General features: G+C 46.3%; 2 protein-coding genes across 8 annotated transcripts in view; both read right to left on the reverse strand.

Annotated features, from left to right (window-relative positions):
* rimbp2b (RIMS binding protein 2b) overlaps positions 1 to 6,675 on the reverse strand; it is a 79,748-nt gene extending 73,073 nt beyond the window's left edge. The window contains 2 exon segments of the mRNA XM_061768767.1: positions 4,224 to 4,309; positions 6,525 to 6,675. The gene's annotated coding sequence lies outside the window, so the exon portion shown is untranslated.
* Positions 6,676 to 8,484: 1,809 nt separating this feature from the next.
* On the reverse strand, positions 8,485 to 15,899 carry stx2b (syntaxin 2b). Of its 7 annotated transcripts, XR_009787894.1 has the most exons (12): positions 15,460 to 15,899; positions 15,308 to 15,385; positions 15,137 to 15,236; positions 14,310 to 14,527; positions 14,014 to 14,122; positions 12,949 to 13,022; positions 11,375 to 11,512; positions 10,147 to 10,257; positions 9,755 to 9,870; positions 9,375 to 9,557; positions 9,139 to 9,254; positions 8,485 to 9,058 (listed from the first exon to the last, which is right to left on the reverse strand). XR_009787894.1 is itself a non-coding variant. In XM_061768796.1 (11 exons), the coding sequence occupies exons 1-10, from the start codon at positions 15,487 to 15,489 to the stop codon at positions 9,775 to 9,777; spliced, it is 885 nt and encodes a 294-aa protein (XP_061624780.1). In that variant the 5' UTR covers positions 15,490 to 15,899; the 3' UTR covers positions 8,485 to 9,557; positions 9,755 to 9,774. The 7 variants fall into 7 exon arrangements, 3 of the variants coding, with proteins under 3 accessions (XP_061624780.1, XP_061624779.1, XP_061624781.1); XR_009787892.1 differs by having other exon boundaries at positions 8,485 to 9,254; XR_009787893.1 differs by having other exon boundaries at positions 9,139 to 9,557.
* Positions 15,900 to 15,989: the final 90 nt, after the last annotated feature.

Raw genomic sequence — 15,989 nt, forward strand, 5'->3', positions numbered from 1 at the left:
CTAGTTTATTTGTAGCCTTGTCACGTGCGTGTCTTTTGACGTAGTACTGTAAATATCTGACCGCCGACAAAGTTATTTAAAAACAAAAGATGTCGGCGGTGTGGGACAGACAACAATCCGCCCGGATCAGACTACAAGACAAATGTGCCAGACTACTGCAATAAAATATTCTATTCCGATATCACCGCATCCCGTCTTTTTTTTTTCCACTGGGCTTTATCGTAAACGTGTGCTTCTCGGGAGAAGACGTTCCTGCGAGGATTGCTTGAGGTATGTTCACGTACTTTTAAAACGATACGGCTCGCAAGCAGGCAACAAAAAGTGATGTAGCCTAGCAAGCTAGCGCTAGCACTAACGGTTGTACGTAAACATGCCAGCGTTATGTCGAATCACGCTCGAACCTTTCGGTGTGTGTGAAGTAATTGAATTACAATGAAGTAATTTACAGTAAGTTAGTAGCCATTATTTCTGTCATATTGTAATGTTGGTTTGACCGGACTGATTAGAATACATGACCCCGACTAGACAATACTTTTGAAGATACTCAGTATACAGTACGCATGTATATACAGTAAATGAACAAGTCATTTAAATAGACACATTGCTCAATCTTGTGATCGGTTATCGTTTTTTTTAAACTCGTGATTGGTGAACGGCCCCAAAAATCCTGATCGTGTAGAGCCCACGAGCTTTGTAAAAGTCCATCATCTCGTGTGAAATTGATTATTGTGGAACAAGTCCAACATCATCAACACTCCCACAAACCCAGGAACTCTCCAATCAGTGCTGTCCATCTGAGGGAGTCGAACAGGCCTAATCAACTCCGGGAACATCAATTATGGATGTCTTCAGATTCCCCGAGGTGACCTCTGGCAGTCTGTCCGACGTGCAGGACATGGTATCAATTTGCACGACACCACTTGCGTTTGAGGAGCGATTGTGCAACACAAACACGCACGCACGCACGCAGCGTATACAAACATGCATTCATCCGTCCAGTTGAAAGGGCGGATGCCATAGGGTGCATGGATGAAGAAACGTGTGCAGTTATGTTTAGAGGCTTTGCAAATCAGGCCTTCTAAAGCACAAACGTACAATACACAAATCTGCCCTAGCCTGACGACACAGCAAGCGGGAGTGCTAAAGCTTCGCTCGCGTTGTCCGACAATCCGTCCAAGCGACGTGGCTGCTAACGATGATAATGCACTTTCACTCCAGTGAAGATAGCGTTACATAACATCGCGCGCCGGCCCTGCTGCTCATATCACTCAAGCCTCACACTGCGGCTCACGTGCCTTATCCAGGCCACATTCTGGCGCCAGCAGCAGCAGCCTTCCAGCTGTTACTACGAGCCGACCCATCCACGCACACAGAGCTACAACATCCGCCCATGCGCCGTGTGCGGCCTTTTTCTTTCTACTAGGGGCTCTCCAATAACAGCATGGCCACATACTGTACGTACATCGCAGTGGAGCATTTGGAATTCCATCAACTGGGAATGATATGCATGTGGAACAACAATGACCCCACTACGTTAAATCCTCCATTTACAACTAAAATATCAAACATAACCTTGACTTATGTTGTTTTGCCAGCTTTGACACGTAGAGATTACTCATTACCAGCATGTTCATTGCCAAAAATGGTTGCTAAGACCGCGTTCACACTCCACGTCCAAGTGCGCGATTCTGATTGGCCTGACTCCAAAGTGAGGAAAAACAATTCCCAAGTTTTTTTCTTTTTTGTGCGCGTGGGTCATTGTGTCATTTCATTGCGCCAATTAAATCCAGCCTCACTGTATGATTTTCACGCAGCTCAAGACTGACCAAAGCCATGAAACCTCACTTTTGCGCACACCCGAACAATTTCCCAACCACATTTCAACTTCACTGACACATCACATCGTTTAAATATATCAAGTCCCGCCCGGCAGGAATTTTCGAAACATTGTGACAATTCTTTTTGGCATTCTAATAAACAATGAGTGTCAAGATGAGGGGTTAAGCATTCATTGGTTGCGTCGCTAGTTATTAGTTAGCAGGAACCAAGGAAAGTGTGGCCCACTTCCCGAGCAAAACCACGACAACAAATTGGCGAGGAATCGGACCAGGATAAAACAAGGAAAGGTACATTGATTTTCCAATTTTCACTGCTGATGTTGGGCTCGTGATTTACGTCCAAATCAATTAGATCACGTTACATCATAATACTGGCTTTCCGTTGATTGTTAATCCACTACTATATTTCCAAAGCACATTTTATTTGCAGATGAGTTCATTGTTTTTCAGATGTAACTTTTTAGATTTAGCTTAAGTTACTGCATTTTTGTTGCGATAATTGTACATACAGTATTTAATAATTTGTTTGGTTGTTTTTTTTTACAGAAAAAAAAAAATCAAGAATTGTTTTTTACTGTTGAGCTGTATGTTTTGCTCACTTAAGGGACAGTACTGCATTTATTTTGATTTTATTTATTTATTTATTTGAAACTTTCCCCAAATATTTCAAAATAGTACATTTTAGAGCTGTAATTGCAATACCGCAATGCCGTGATAGCGCATCATTTTTCTCCAGGTTATCATACCGTCACAATGTGATAGCGGCCCGTGCCGAGTCAGATGTGTCCCTCACAATTGAAAGGCAGATTTGGGATTTTTCTTGTGGACAATAACAAGGGAAAGTAGTAGTGGCTCTTCATAAACAAAGCTGCATAATACGACGCAACTAGTGACTACATGTCACATTCTCGTGAGGGTGCACAGACGTAAAGATGGCGGACAGGTTTTAGATTTAAGTAAACGACAGCAGATAAAGAAGATACGCACATTTCAAATGTTCTGGAAAACGGACTCTCTCAATTGCCTGCCAACCTTCAATGAGATCAACAAACCAAGTCAATCTTCCCGTTTGGGAAAATGTGACTGAATGAGCCCTTCTGCACCTTCGCCCCACTATTACGCAACAGTAGGACCAATTAACTATATGAACAAGACCCACGTCGGGTTTCTCCTCCGATGGCATGACCGAAGATCCCAAACCACTTTCAAGACACGTTCGGAGGCCGGCGCTTTCGTTTCAAAGCCGAAAGGTAAGCAAAGCTGCAGTGTACGTATAGATTCGCATTAACTAACAGCGTCTGCTGCCACGTTCGCACATCCGACGAGTCATGTGGTGGATTCGAAAGAAAGAATGTGTCTCGGCTTTGCTATTTCATTCATTCACAAGGTTGCTGTGTTTCCACACCAACGGCACCGAATTCAACTCGAAGTTAAAAATATGACCGTCGTGCACAGAGAAGATAAAAGCCACTTGCTGGCAGCTCAGGGACAAGCTGCGAATGATGAATGAGCATGGCTGCTTGTCAAGGTGCGCGGGAGGAGGAGCTACAGCATGAATGGGAGCTTGTCATCAGACCACTCGCTCATATTTCAGGCGGGCGTACGTCCAGACTGACACCTCTGGATTTGGATAACACTTCTTACGACATCTGGCCACACCGACAAAGGAGCGCTTTCTCCCCTGTGTGCTCCGACTCCCAGATTCTCTTGTGGCTCTCCTCCGTGCTTTTATATGTTGTGGCAAAATGCTGATCGAGCACAAATCTAATGATACCACATTCAGAAGCGCACTTCTATCCAACAATTCCCCGCAACTGTGACATGAACAGCGACACAAGCACACAGCGACACCTTTTTGTGACCCACCAACGGAATGAGTAACCCGAGAAGTCTGGATTCGATCATGTTCTACTGGGCTGCACCATTGATTCTGCTAGTCCGGAGTTATATGTCCAATTTATTAATGCAACTTCTCTTTAGACCTGAGAAAGAGAGAGAGAGAGAGAGAGAGAGAATGCCTCTTGGCAGGCGAGGCGGTCTCAACTGGAGCCGACGCTAAGCCCCCAAATCACATTAGAACATCCACCCACGGACATAAAAACATCCAAGTATTATTTCAAACCCGCCGCGTCATCATTTTAATAAGGAAGGAGGAACACAAACAGGTCGCAACTGAATCGCTACTGCATGCAAATGAAACGCAATGTCCTCTGCTCACGAGCCAACTGCACGGCAGACGAGTCATTTCCATGGTCTTAACCTTTACGACTGCGAGAGTCAAGAGTATCTTTCTCCCTCAGGAGCAGCTCTGCGATTCTGCAGCACAGCAAGCAAAACACAAGCCCAAAAAACACACACACAAAACAAAAAAACTCGTTGCCGTACCTCAGCGGCAGCGCTTGAAGGTGGCAGGTGCGTCCCACAGGGCTCCAAGGACAGAGGCACCAGCGACAAAATGATGGCTGTGGCAGCTGTGTAGCATAAAATGGTTCATCAGTGCATGGCAGTAAGAAGCACAGCCAGGCAGTGCGGACAGAGGGAGAGAGAAAGGAGGACGAGGAGGAGGAGGAGGAGGAGGAGGAGGAGAGAGAAGAGGAAGAGAGTCAGCCAGCGAGCATCATTCAGCTCCCACTGCCTCACTTGTGCAGCAGAGCACACACGTCAACACGCCCCCTTTCTCGCTCTCTCACTTTCTCCGTCTCTTCCACGCATTTAGTCGCACGCGGGGGTGCAGAGGCAGTGCAGTCAGTACACAGCGGCGCTGAGCCGTTCTCCATTACCGGACAACCTCTCGTCTTCCTTCGCCGCAAAGCTCACTCTCGATCGGGCCTCGCAAGGTCGTTTGAGGTTCTTCCGCTGCCCCGTCGCTCCTTCGTCCCCTTTTGTCGCGGCACTTCAGAGCTTATGCGGGAACTCCGCCTGGCCTCATCGAGGGTCAGGAGGCCGCACAGGGTCCACTCGTGACCCCCCGCCAATCAGCTGTCACGAACAATTGCGAACATCCAATCCAAGATCAGGAAATCAAGCGCAGAAGAGAATGAAATAAAAGTCTGAACCTTGCGCTTCATTCCTAAAACAACAATTGTTCATGAAATATTTGGGGTAAAGTTAGGGAACGTTTCAATCTACAACAGAAACAAACTACCGTACTTTGAGTGCGCGACGCAGTCAAGCCGGCTTGGACGGGACCGTCGTGTAAAAATGAGAGTTGCTGACTCCCCCCTGCACACTGAGCGAGTGGGTATGTGGACGCCCCGCACAGTGAGCCCGTTAGGCGTATACACCGGCTGATTGAAACCCCCTATTTTGAAGTACTACCACCCTATTTCTGAACTATAACTCTTACGAGAACTGAGCATGGGAAGAAAGTGTATCGCATGGAGTTTGATTTCAAATTGGATATGGGCGCCAGCATGAGCCAGCAGTTTCCCAAGCCGCCTGGGAAACTTCAAGTTCACTTCAAGTTCTTCCGAAGTCGTTGGTTTGGTAGAACAGACTTGCTCCTTTAATCATGGAACATGCACAAAAGAATTGAGAAAAATATTACAACATATGAATCAATGATCAGTCTTATAAAATAGGGAGTTGCTTTTCAATCACCCTGTATATACAGGCTATTGTACTACATCACATTTATGCAACCATAGGAAGATAAATTCATAGTTAAGGAAGAAGCGGGTTGCCAAGGAGCGAGAACGTGAGCCCGAAATAAAAGCGAGGCTGCGGACATTTTAACGGAGGATGGCCGGCTCCCGTTAGCGAGCCAGCGACGGACCGTGAGCGTACATTTTGGCCACGAGCTTTGCTTTTTCCTCCACGCTTCAGGCAAGAATATCTCCAGTATATCTCATTTCACGAGAATAAGCATTACACCACGGCGAACGAATGCCTTCATGTGCGCCCACTACCCATTGGGTGGCAGTCAGGCACCGAGGTCTTTGTGAGCAGGTCTCCCCCTGCAAAATCTGGTTCCCTGGACAGGGAATGGATGGAGCTCATCCCGCAATTGGGGCTCCGGAAACCAAACAAACGGCTTGAAGGGTTGGAATTGACTCTATTCTGAAGTCGCTGGCTGCTACGGAAAAGCGAGCGAGCGACAGGTTTCATCAGAAGCAAAGCCCCGTGCAAACACTACACATGGACACACATGGACGCTAAGGAGCTACTGAGGCTACACTGTGTACACAAACACATGAGCTGCATTTTGCAAATCTCCAAAATGCCCATATTCATATATTACAACTCATTTTTGATTGAGGACAATTTTGCATTGCTGAATGCGAAAATTCAATCCCCTTCTCTTTCTATGCCAAGTTGTTAACAGTAACAACCACAAACTTTGCTTACTGCAAATTGAATAGGAGACTTTGATAAACGTAAGTACCTTTCAATTGAATGTTCCGTCATCATTGTTCAAAGTTCAGGGCGTGAACCACAATTGATTTGAAATCAGCAAAAACAAATCTTAGACAATAAATGTGTTGTAGACCAGCGTTACTTGTTGTTTTCCAGTATTTAATTGTAATCGTTCGACCCCCCCAAATCACGTCAGTTTCGCCGAATGAACACACAAGCTGGCATCGAAGGAGGTTCCGCGAGTTGGTCCGTAGCCCGAGGGTCAGGCTGCGTCCGCGAGTGTCGCTCGGGCTGAATTCAAAGCTCGCCACCGCCGACGCCCCGGCTCACCTTGGCCGTCGTGCTTCGCATCTGACCGCTCCTCTTGGCTGAAGGCGAACTTTGTCTCAGGCTCACAACATCTTCCCTCTGACACTCTTTCGGGAGTTGCTCCACCCTGCAAGACGTCTGACACCCCAGTGACCCCTGGGGTGAAAAGGAAGGGGTCGCACACCAAAAACAAGCCCGGCGGTCACCGTGCTGCAGATGGACTTCACATAGCGACCTACCACGGCGGGCCAGTTCGCACGCCAGCCCCGACGCTTGTCATGCTCAGCTGCGCTGATGTCATAACTTCAGATTATAAATATCTGTATCCAGCGGGGTTACGTAATAAGTGGATGTCGGATTATTGTCGGGACACACAGACGGCAAAGACTCCGCAGCTGGCACAGGAAACGCAGGAAAATTAAATGTTACATTGCGTCTGTTTATTTTACAATACTGTGAGCGTGCAAAGAATTATGATTTGTAACGCTACTGTGTTGTTCGTGAAGTCAAATAATAGTAACAATGAGAGAGTTATTCTACATTATGTCGTATTCCTTTCTCTTTTTTTTTTTTTTTTTGACTGCCGTCATTCAACATCTCATGAATTGAGGGGGAAAGGATCATTCACGCGACATTATGAAGATGGGGAAATACAATGTTCACAATTTGAGTGGTGAGAAGCATGGCGGCAATCCGGTGATTGACATTGGAATGTGAAAAACACTTTGCAGGTGGGACCGGACGCGTAACCCGTAAAGCTCAAATTCCGGCTTCAATCTGACGGCCCGCTTGTCGACTCGAGAACCGAATGACGACCGACATTCACGTGACATCACGGCGCCACGTGTCGATCACCATTGAAGTCAAAAATGGGAGCAGAGCGTGTCAAACGGGGACGGTACATTTGCTGAAACGCATTCAAGTCAGCCAAAGGGCCGGTCATAAAACCTGATGGACAAGATGGAGACCCCGGCAGGCAGGAAGAAACAAGACAGCAGATAGTCATCTGATTGGCTGAACACACATCGCATTCATTTCAATAGCAGGAAATGATGTCGCTCCAATGGTGCATGCTATGCTATGCCACACGCAATTAAGCACGTCTACGTATTGTGTAAGCTACAAATTTGCTCCGTGACATAATTGCACTCCACATTTGCTCAGGATTTATTCTCAGCCTTCGGAAGTCTTGCGTCTGATCTCATTAAAACGAGTGAAAACGCTGCCGTCATGATCACTAAACTAAACACGCTTGCCTGCAAAGCATTTAAGTTGTCGAAGGAAAACAATGTATTTATTTTTTTCAAAGTGTCCTGACACGTACTGTATGTTTTTGTAAGATCACGATATTGTTTGAAATATACACGATGACTGTAATGAGAAATTCCAATGAATATGCTCCAAGTCAGCTTCACGCTTGTTGAGTTTGGGAGGTTTTGGCTTCCCGTCCGGACTTCCGCATTCCAAAATCATGCACGTGAATTCAGACTCTCTGCTGCAGCCGTTCGCAAAGTGTGGCACGCAATAAGAATCTCTGAATGAAACACAAATAAAATGGGACACATTGAGAAACGTGAGTGAGAATGAAACATATGAAGCTAAGCAAATGTATTTATATAGCGCATTTCATACACAAGGTAACGCGATGTGCTTTACGTGATTAAAAGCATTTCAAAACAAATGTCATCATCAGAATGAAGATATCTCATCAACCGATGCCAAGAAAATGAAGGGCGATACAAATGAATGCACAGGTTAAGTTCAGTTGTATTTAACTTTGAAGTACTGTTTGTTTTTAAACATTTGTTTCGATGTCACTCGTATCTAACTTATCGGCAACACATTTGAATTGAATCGTGTACACTTTTTTCTATATTTAAATGCAGGCTTAATGTTCAAACTGTGCATCATGTTTAAAACCGTATTAAATATGTATATATGTACATCGTGACCCGACGTGAACAAAATGGATGGACGGACAAAGTTAGTAAAGTGTTATTTTATTTGCTTTTCATTGATACATTTCACACAACTCTGATATAAAATGTAATTCATGACATTCAAACAATACAATTGATTACAGGAGAGTCAAATGTGCCCTTACAATGACACCCAAACGATATTTTCACACGCAGCTTTCCCGCATCACAGTCACAATGAAAGAAACGCTTTAATCAGGTACAGAGAAGGCCCAATTTCTAATGTTTCTGTTCAAATATGCGCTGTATTCCATGTGAATAACGCTCACTCGCAAGTGGGAAATAGGACACCTAAGCAACATTCCGGCCTGTCGCAAACAAACAACATCCTGCGCTATAATAGCACTTTGCGTGACTTCCAATTCCAAAGGGGGAAAAAAAAAAAAAAAACAAGATCCCGTGAGCATATGAACGATTTGGGCTGGCCCGGCTTTCCTGTTGGTCTGCCAGCAGGGCGGCGCTGCAGCGCGACAGCAGTCAGGCCACATAAAGCTCATTTGTTGCTGTTGCTGTGGTTTTGTCTTCATGCTACATTCAGTGGCTGTTAGTCAAGAGGCCACGTTCCACAGGTCCAAACTATAACATTACCACAAAATAAGAAACGCCTAACAGACTTCTTTGAGACGAACCTACTATATCACAGTGTTCCAAAATACCTGAAAGCAGGTGAGCAGTGATTTCATCGCAGAGAGCCGCAACATTAGGTGCGCTCGCACCATCTAATCCATCGGAAGAGCTGAATCACGTCGGATGCAATGAATATGTCTCCGCTCTGTGACGACACCCAACAAACATTTTGTAATCAAATGACAGTTTTCTATTTGAATCTCAGTTGCAGCTCACGTTGTGGCCAGCGAGGTTTTGTGGACGAAAAGAAGACAACTTGTCATACTTGATTGTGTTTCGTCCTGCGATGCTGTTACACGGCCGATGAGATGGCGCTATTGTAAACTCCGTGACTACAGGAGCAGGAGATTCCTGCGAGGTCGGGACCCATTCGATCCGCCACCCGAATACGCCAACTCGTGCAATGAGATAGGCTCTCATGGAAAAGGATGACACGCTGTGGCGACCCCTAACGGGACAAGCCGAAAGGAAAAGAAGAAGAAGAAGAAGTGCAATGAGTAAAATGAGGACACTCGCAATTCCACGCACAGCAAGGCAGAGAGCGGCCTCTGTTAATTAAACAAATGGGGGAAAAAAGAGATGCAAAGATCTGGCCCTAAGGAACAACAATGGACAAGATGAATCGACGGATGGAAAGATTCTTACCTCACGCTGTCATCGCCGCGTCAGGCGAGAGGTTTGGTTAGTCCGACAGACAAGCCGACAATCAAAGCGATGACAGCGAGCAGGATCAGCACGGCAAAGGCCAGCGTGATACATTTCTGCCGAGCAAACGACGCGGACTTCATTGAACTCCAAACCCAAAGAATGACGACAGAAATGTATTGTGACCGTGCCCAACTTTGACAGTGCAGTGATCGGGAATAGCGGAAATCCACGGATAACTGACCATAATTGATCGTTAAACAATATTTCTTTTCAACCCCACAAACATTTTTGAATAAAATGAGGATACACCAGCACGGAGCGATTTTAGCAAAAAAAAAAAAGTCAAATCTGTGGCAAGTGTGGCAGAATCATTCGGAAGCGGCACTTACCCGCCTGGATTTCTTCTGGTATCTTACTGCTTTTTTGGTTTCTTCTTTAGCCCGGCAAATGTATTCAGCTGCATTGGATACGTGCTTCTCGATGTTGTTGACCATTTGGCCCTGGGAGGGAGAGACATCACGGAGACTTTGACTGGGCGAAGGCAAACGTTTTCACAGCATTGGGGAAAAACAACATGACAGGTCTCGCAAGAGCCGGTGCCTATCGCGGCTGACTTTTGGGCGAGAGGCGGGCTACGCCCTGGACTGGTCGCCAGCTGGTCTCGGGGCACGTAAAGACAGACGAGCACTCGTTCGTGTTTTTGGGTGGTTGGACGAGTACCCGAAGGAAAGCCACAAAAGTAAAGCGAGAACAAGCAAACTCCAGCCAGAACCTTTCGACTGCGAGGCGGACGTGCTAACCACGACTCCACTATGCGGCCCGTGACATAACATGCTGAAAAAAAATAAATAAATAAATCTTACCAAAGTTCAATTGTGGTGTCCAAACTATGGCCCGGGGGACATTTGTGGCCCATCGTCCATTTTCTTTTAGTGGCCCGCAGCACATACGAAAAATAACATTTGACATGGCTCGCAACATTATTGACAAAAAAGGTGGGAGGGCACCAGGCAAAGTGCGGGTGTCAAAAGTGGGGTGTTGCCACTCACCCACGTCATCCACGGGTGCAACACCCCTAAAAACTAATACTACTAATACATTGGTTTTATATCGAGCTTCTCGAGATATGCAAAGATGAAAATCAACTATTTATAGCTCAAATAAAAACCCCTTTGTCCTCACAACACCCGGATGAATAGGTCCGATTTGTGCCCATATCACATTCATGATCCATAAGTAACTGCTTTTCCACCTTCTCTGCTGACTACAATTTGCTCTTGTTTTGTTGGTGAATGTGTAGATGTGATGCGGCTGCTGCTCAGCGCTGGGGCGGCGCCATTCTAGTGGATACAGGGCGGCGGGCCAGCACAAACACACAAAGAAAACCTAAACTACTGTCTTTCCCTGTTGCCTTTAACAGACTGCTGTGATGTAGCAGTTTTTTCGAAAATAACTATAATATAATGTCCTGTATAATTGCTTGATGTTTAATGAATTGAAATTGAAAAATGTTAACGTGTCCCTTTTAGCCACAGATTTGTCCGTACACGACCCAAAAAATGTGGACACCATCGGCTACTGTCTTTTAAAAAGAAAAACAGAGAGTTGAGCGCTTACCTGAGTTTCCACCAGCGTTGCCATGTCCGCGAACATGGCACGCAGCTCTCGAATGCTGGACTCCAGTCGTATGATGTCCTGATGGCGGGACTCGATCTCATCCACGACCTGACGTGTGATCTTAGAGTCCGAAATGATCTACAATACCAATTCCAATGAAGTAGGGACATTGTGTTAAACATCAATACAAACTGAATACAATGATTTCCAAATCATGTTCAATCTATATTGAATTGAATACACCTCTTTGGGAACAAGTGCGTGAGAAAATAGTCCAACAGTTTAAGGACAATGTTTCTCAACGTACAATTGCAAGGAATTTCGGGATTTCATCATCTACGGTCCATAATATCATTAAAAGGTTCAGAGAATCTGGAGAAATCACTGCATGGAAGCGGCAAGGCCCAAAACCAACATTGAATGCCCGTCGTGACCAAAAACCGACATCAATGTGAAAAGGATATCACCGCATGGGCTCAGGAACACTTCAGAAAACCAATGTCAGTAAATTCAGTTCGGCGCTACATCCGGAAGTGCAACTTGAAACTCTACGATGCAAAGCAAAAGCCATTTATCAACAACACCCAGAAACGCTGCCGGCTTCATCTAAGATGGACCGATGAAAAGTGGAAAAGTTTACTGTGGTCCGACGAGTCCGCATTTCAAATTGTTCTTGGAAATTGTGGACGTCATGTCCTCCGGGCCAAAGAGGAAAAGAACCATCCGGACTGTTATGGACGCAAAGTTCAAAAACCAGCATCTGTGATGGTATGGGGCTGTGTTAGTGCCAATGGAATGGCTAACTTACACACCTGTGAACGCACCATTAATGCTGAAAGGTACATAGAGGTTTTGGAGAAACATATGCTGCCATCCAAGCGACGTCTTTTTCACGGACGCCCCTGCTTATTTCAGCAAGACAATGCCAAACCACATTCTGCACGTGTTACAACAGCGTGGCTTCAGAGTAAAAGAGTGCGGGTACTCGACTGGCCTGCCTGCAGTCCAGACCTGTCTCCCACTGAAGATGCGTGGCGCATTATGAAGCGTCAAATACGACAACGGAGACCCCGGACTGTTGAACAGCTGAATCTGTACATGGAGCGAGAATGGGAAAGAATTCCACCTCAAAGCTTCAACAACTAGTGTCCTCAGTTCCCAAACGTTTATTGAACGTTGTTCACAGAAAAGGTGATGTAACACAGTGGGAAACATGAGCCTGTTCCAGCTTTTTTGGAATGTGTGGCAGCCATAAAATTCTAAGTTCATGATTATTTGCTAAAAACAATCAAGTTTATCAGTTTGAACATGAAATATGATGTCTTTGTAGTCTATTCAACTAAATATAGGTCGAAGATGATTTGCAAATTGTTGTATTCTGTTTTTATTTTTGTTTAACACAACGTCCCAACTTCATTGGAATTGGGGTTGTACAAGAACAGCAAACGAGCCATAAAGTTGATACTACAGTACTTCAAACAAAGAACAACACTGATTTTCTGCCACTAGATGACAATGTTACATTGTGTAGCAGTCATTTGAGTTCTTTGTTTTATTTATTTTGTTCAACTTACGTCAGATGTGAAGATGGATGGAATTCCACTCTCGAGCATGTCTTCCAGTTCTTCGTTGGTGGTCACTCGTCCCGCTAAAATTGTTATTTTTAAAGATGAAAGCATGTCTTGTGACACTCAAATGTGACATTGATTTTGTTACGCTGCTACGCTGCCAATGACGTTTTCATCCCTTATATTACAGAGCAGGTGGTGCATGTTGTAAACTTGACACTAGGTATTCATTCATTCTATTTTGGATCAAGATTGCCCCGAAATAGAAGTCGTTAGAAGTGAGTCAGGAACAAATAAATAGACACCAGCGCTTCCTATCCACAAACTGCTGCTGAGACTTGATGCACAGATTTGTTTTGTTGAGTTTCTTTCTCGCTCCTGTTGCTTAGCCACTCGCCCCCTGGAGAGGAAAGCGCTCACTGGATGCCACACCCTTTTGTGTCGTCTTTTCCTCAGAGAGAGAAAAAAAAAACAACCTCCCTCGGCGTGATGTCATTGATTGTGGGGACTGTCAAAGACGGGTGAAGTAGTGTTACACGAGCCGCCCGGCCTTGTTGCCGTTGTCCCGGCAACGCTGACACGGTGCACAGCGCGCTCTCCGGTATCGGTATCGGGCTCGCCAGCTACGGCGCAGGGCTTCTCGTTAATGCGGGCCTACTTTTCACCCTTCACGGGAAAACATCATAGCAAGCATCTAATAGACGCTTGCCGACGTCCGTCTAAAGTGGGGCATTCGCTCATGCTTCTTGAAAAACAAATGATGGAATCCCAATTGAGGCGAGAGAAGCGTGTGAGCTTTCTCAGCAAATAAACAAGGAGAAGAATTGTTTTCAACTTTGGTGGATGCAAAAAAAGAAGCGTTGGCACTTTGAAAAAGCACCAGTGTAAATGTTAACGCCCCCACAATGTCTGCTTAGCAACAAGTCAGCGAAAAGGAGGAAACCAGTGGCGTCTACTTCCCGGATCTCGTGTCACGTTCCCAAATGTTGTCCGCACGACAACAACATCCAAAACCGAACGATGCGGTTGAGCTGAACTCCGTGTCGGAAGCATACATACTGCGTCCCGTACTTATTTCCAGCTGTCTTTGGATCCGTCCTTTGCTTCGCTCCCGAAAGGAAACTTGCGCCTCATTGTACTGGGTCATGACCTCCGCAAACTTCCTGGACAGCACCGAGTGCTACAAGACCAATCCAAGCACAAGGACAGACCGTGAGATTGTTCTGCGTCAACGTCCTTATTCCGTGTTTAGCTGTCATCGCCTGACGCGGCGTGACGCCCGGAAACTTGACCGGTTTCCCTTCTGCGCTTGGGGTTACGGTATTTAAATGACGCACTGAATACTGAACGAGTGCGGAAATGGGTACCTGTGTTTTCTGGATCCTGAGGTCGACAGAGGATCTGTTCGCCGCGTCGTCTTCGGGCATGTTTCGCTCCATGGCTGCGGCGCGGTAGGCCCAAACACGTAAGTGACGGCGCGGGACGACGGCGCGTTCGTAATTGGACTCACATTTGAGTTTGGTTCGCGCCACGTCGGCGTTGCCTTTGATGTCATCGGTCAGGGCGTTCAGACGAGCTTTTGTTTCTGCGGGAGAAAACGGGAGACGTCAGCGTAAAACGACAGTTACGGCAGAGTCGTTCTCAGCTCACGTAGCGACTTTGCCGACGGATGCAAAGCATTGAAAATAACGACTCCCTCGGTGTCGTCGGCCGACCGCTGAGGTCTCGGGATTTGTCAAGAAACATCTTTTAAGTTCGCAGGGATGAAAAGCATATGAACATTACGATTACGCCGTCTAACGAAATCCTCGTCACGAGTCGTGCGCAAAGCTTTCGCTTTTCGGCAATAATAATGTTGACGTTTGATTGACACTGTCAGAAAAGAACCGATTTCGCAAAATGTTCATTATTGCTGTTGTGGTTTACAGCGTTGTGGAATTGCACTGAGCTATATTGAATGTGTTCTTATTTGGGTTGTTGTTGTTGTTGTTGTTTTAATACATTTACCTGCAGGTAAAAAAAAAAAAAAAAGTATTCCAGATGCCTCACACGTTGGAAAATTGCAATTTACCAACACAACAATTAGCAGCGCTCTCCCGGCGTCTACAAAGCTAAGCGTCATCAAATCAAATCAAATCAAAGTCAAAGTCAAAGTCAAAGTCAAGTCAGGTGGGGTCGGGTGGGAGGAGCTTACTGGCATCCGGGTGAGGCGCGCACAAGATCGCGCTGTGCGTCTCCTTCACGTCTCGCACTTGCAAGCCGATGCGATCGAGCAGTCCTCGAACCTCCTCCGCCTGCAAAAGGCAACATCGGGGATCCGCTCAAAGCCCCGAACGCCGCACGAGTCACGAGTCCGCTCACTGACCCTCCTGAAGAAGCCCTCCATCAAACCTTCTCGCTCCGCCGACGCCGCCACCTGATCTTCCTCCGCCCATGTTCTCCTCTGCAAGAACCAAAAGGGGGGAGGAGGGGGAAAAAACACCGAAAGCTTGAATGGAAGCAATAAAAGACGCTTACGGCAGTCAGCTCGACCAGTCGGTCCTTCATCGCACACGCCAGCTCGTCTCGATTCTGTTAGAAAGTCTCCATCTTCATCAGCATCAGCATCAGCATCAGCATCAGCATCATCTGGGCCTTCCGACGCTCGACGAGTGTCCAACAAAGCAGAATTGTTGTCTGACACAGAAGATGTTCAGCAACTCTTTCCCCGCCCCTGCAGCGAGTGCGAGCGCCACCCAATGCGAAGCCTGCTCGTCATTCGAACCCTCGCAGGATCACGTTGCAATGATGAAGATGGCCACAGGATGTCGCTGTAAGCCGCCGCAAGTGCCAAGCCCGACAACGTCAAGTTTGGGCTTCTGATTTCGAAGCGTTATTATTAGCGCTTGATTGGGAGGTAACCGCAAAAGGGTTGCCCGTGTAACCGAATCAAACCCACGCTTGGGACTACGGGGGGTCTTCTTTCCAAAGTCCCAATTTTTTGGGTGCGCACAAAAACGTCATCCACGCGACGCCCCTCCTCACCAGATCCAAAAATGACGTTTTCC

This window comes from Phyllopteryx taeniolatus, chromosome 3 (genome assembly GCF_024500385.1).
Source record: "Phyllopteryx taeniolatus isolate TA_2022b chromosome 3, UOR_Ptae_1.2, whole genome shotgun sequence".
Taxonomy (NCBI): Eukaryota; Metazoa; Chordata; class Actinopteri; order Syngnathiformes; family Syngnathidae; genus Phyllopteryx; species Phyllopteryx taeniolatus.

Coding starts and splice junctions, on each gene's coding strand:
- stx2b (XM_061768795.1), bottom strand. CDS start 15,489: ATGAAGGACCGACTGGTCGAGCTGACTGCC. Junction 13,023..14,013: donor CCAAAGACAGCTGGAAATAA/GTACGGGACGCA, acceptor TAACAATTTTAG/CGGGACGAGTGACCACCAAC. Junction 9,871..10,146: donor ACCAGAAGAAATCCAGGCGG/GTAAGTGCCGCT, acceptor TTTGCTCGGCAG/AAATGTATCACGCTGGCCTT.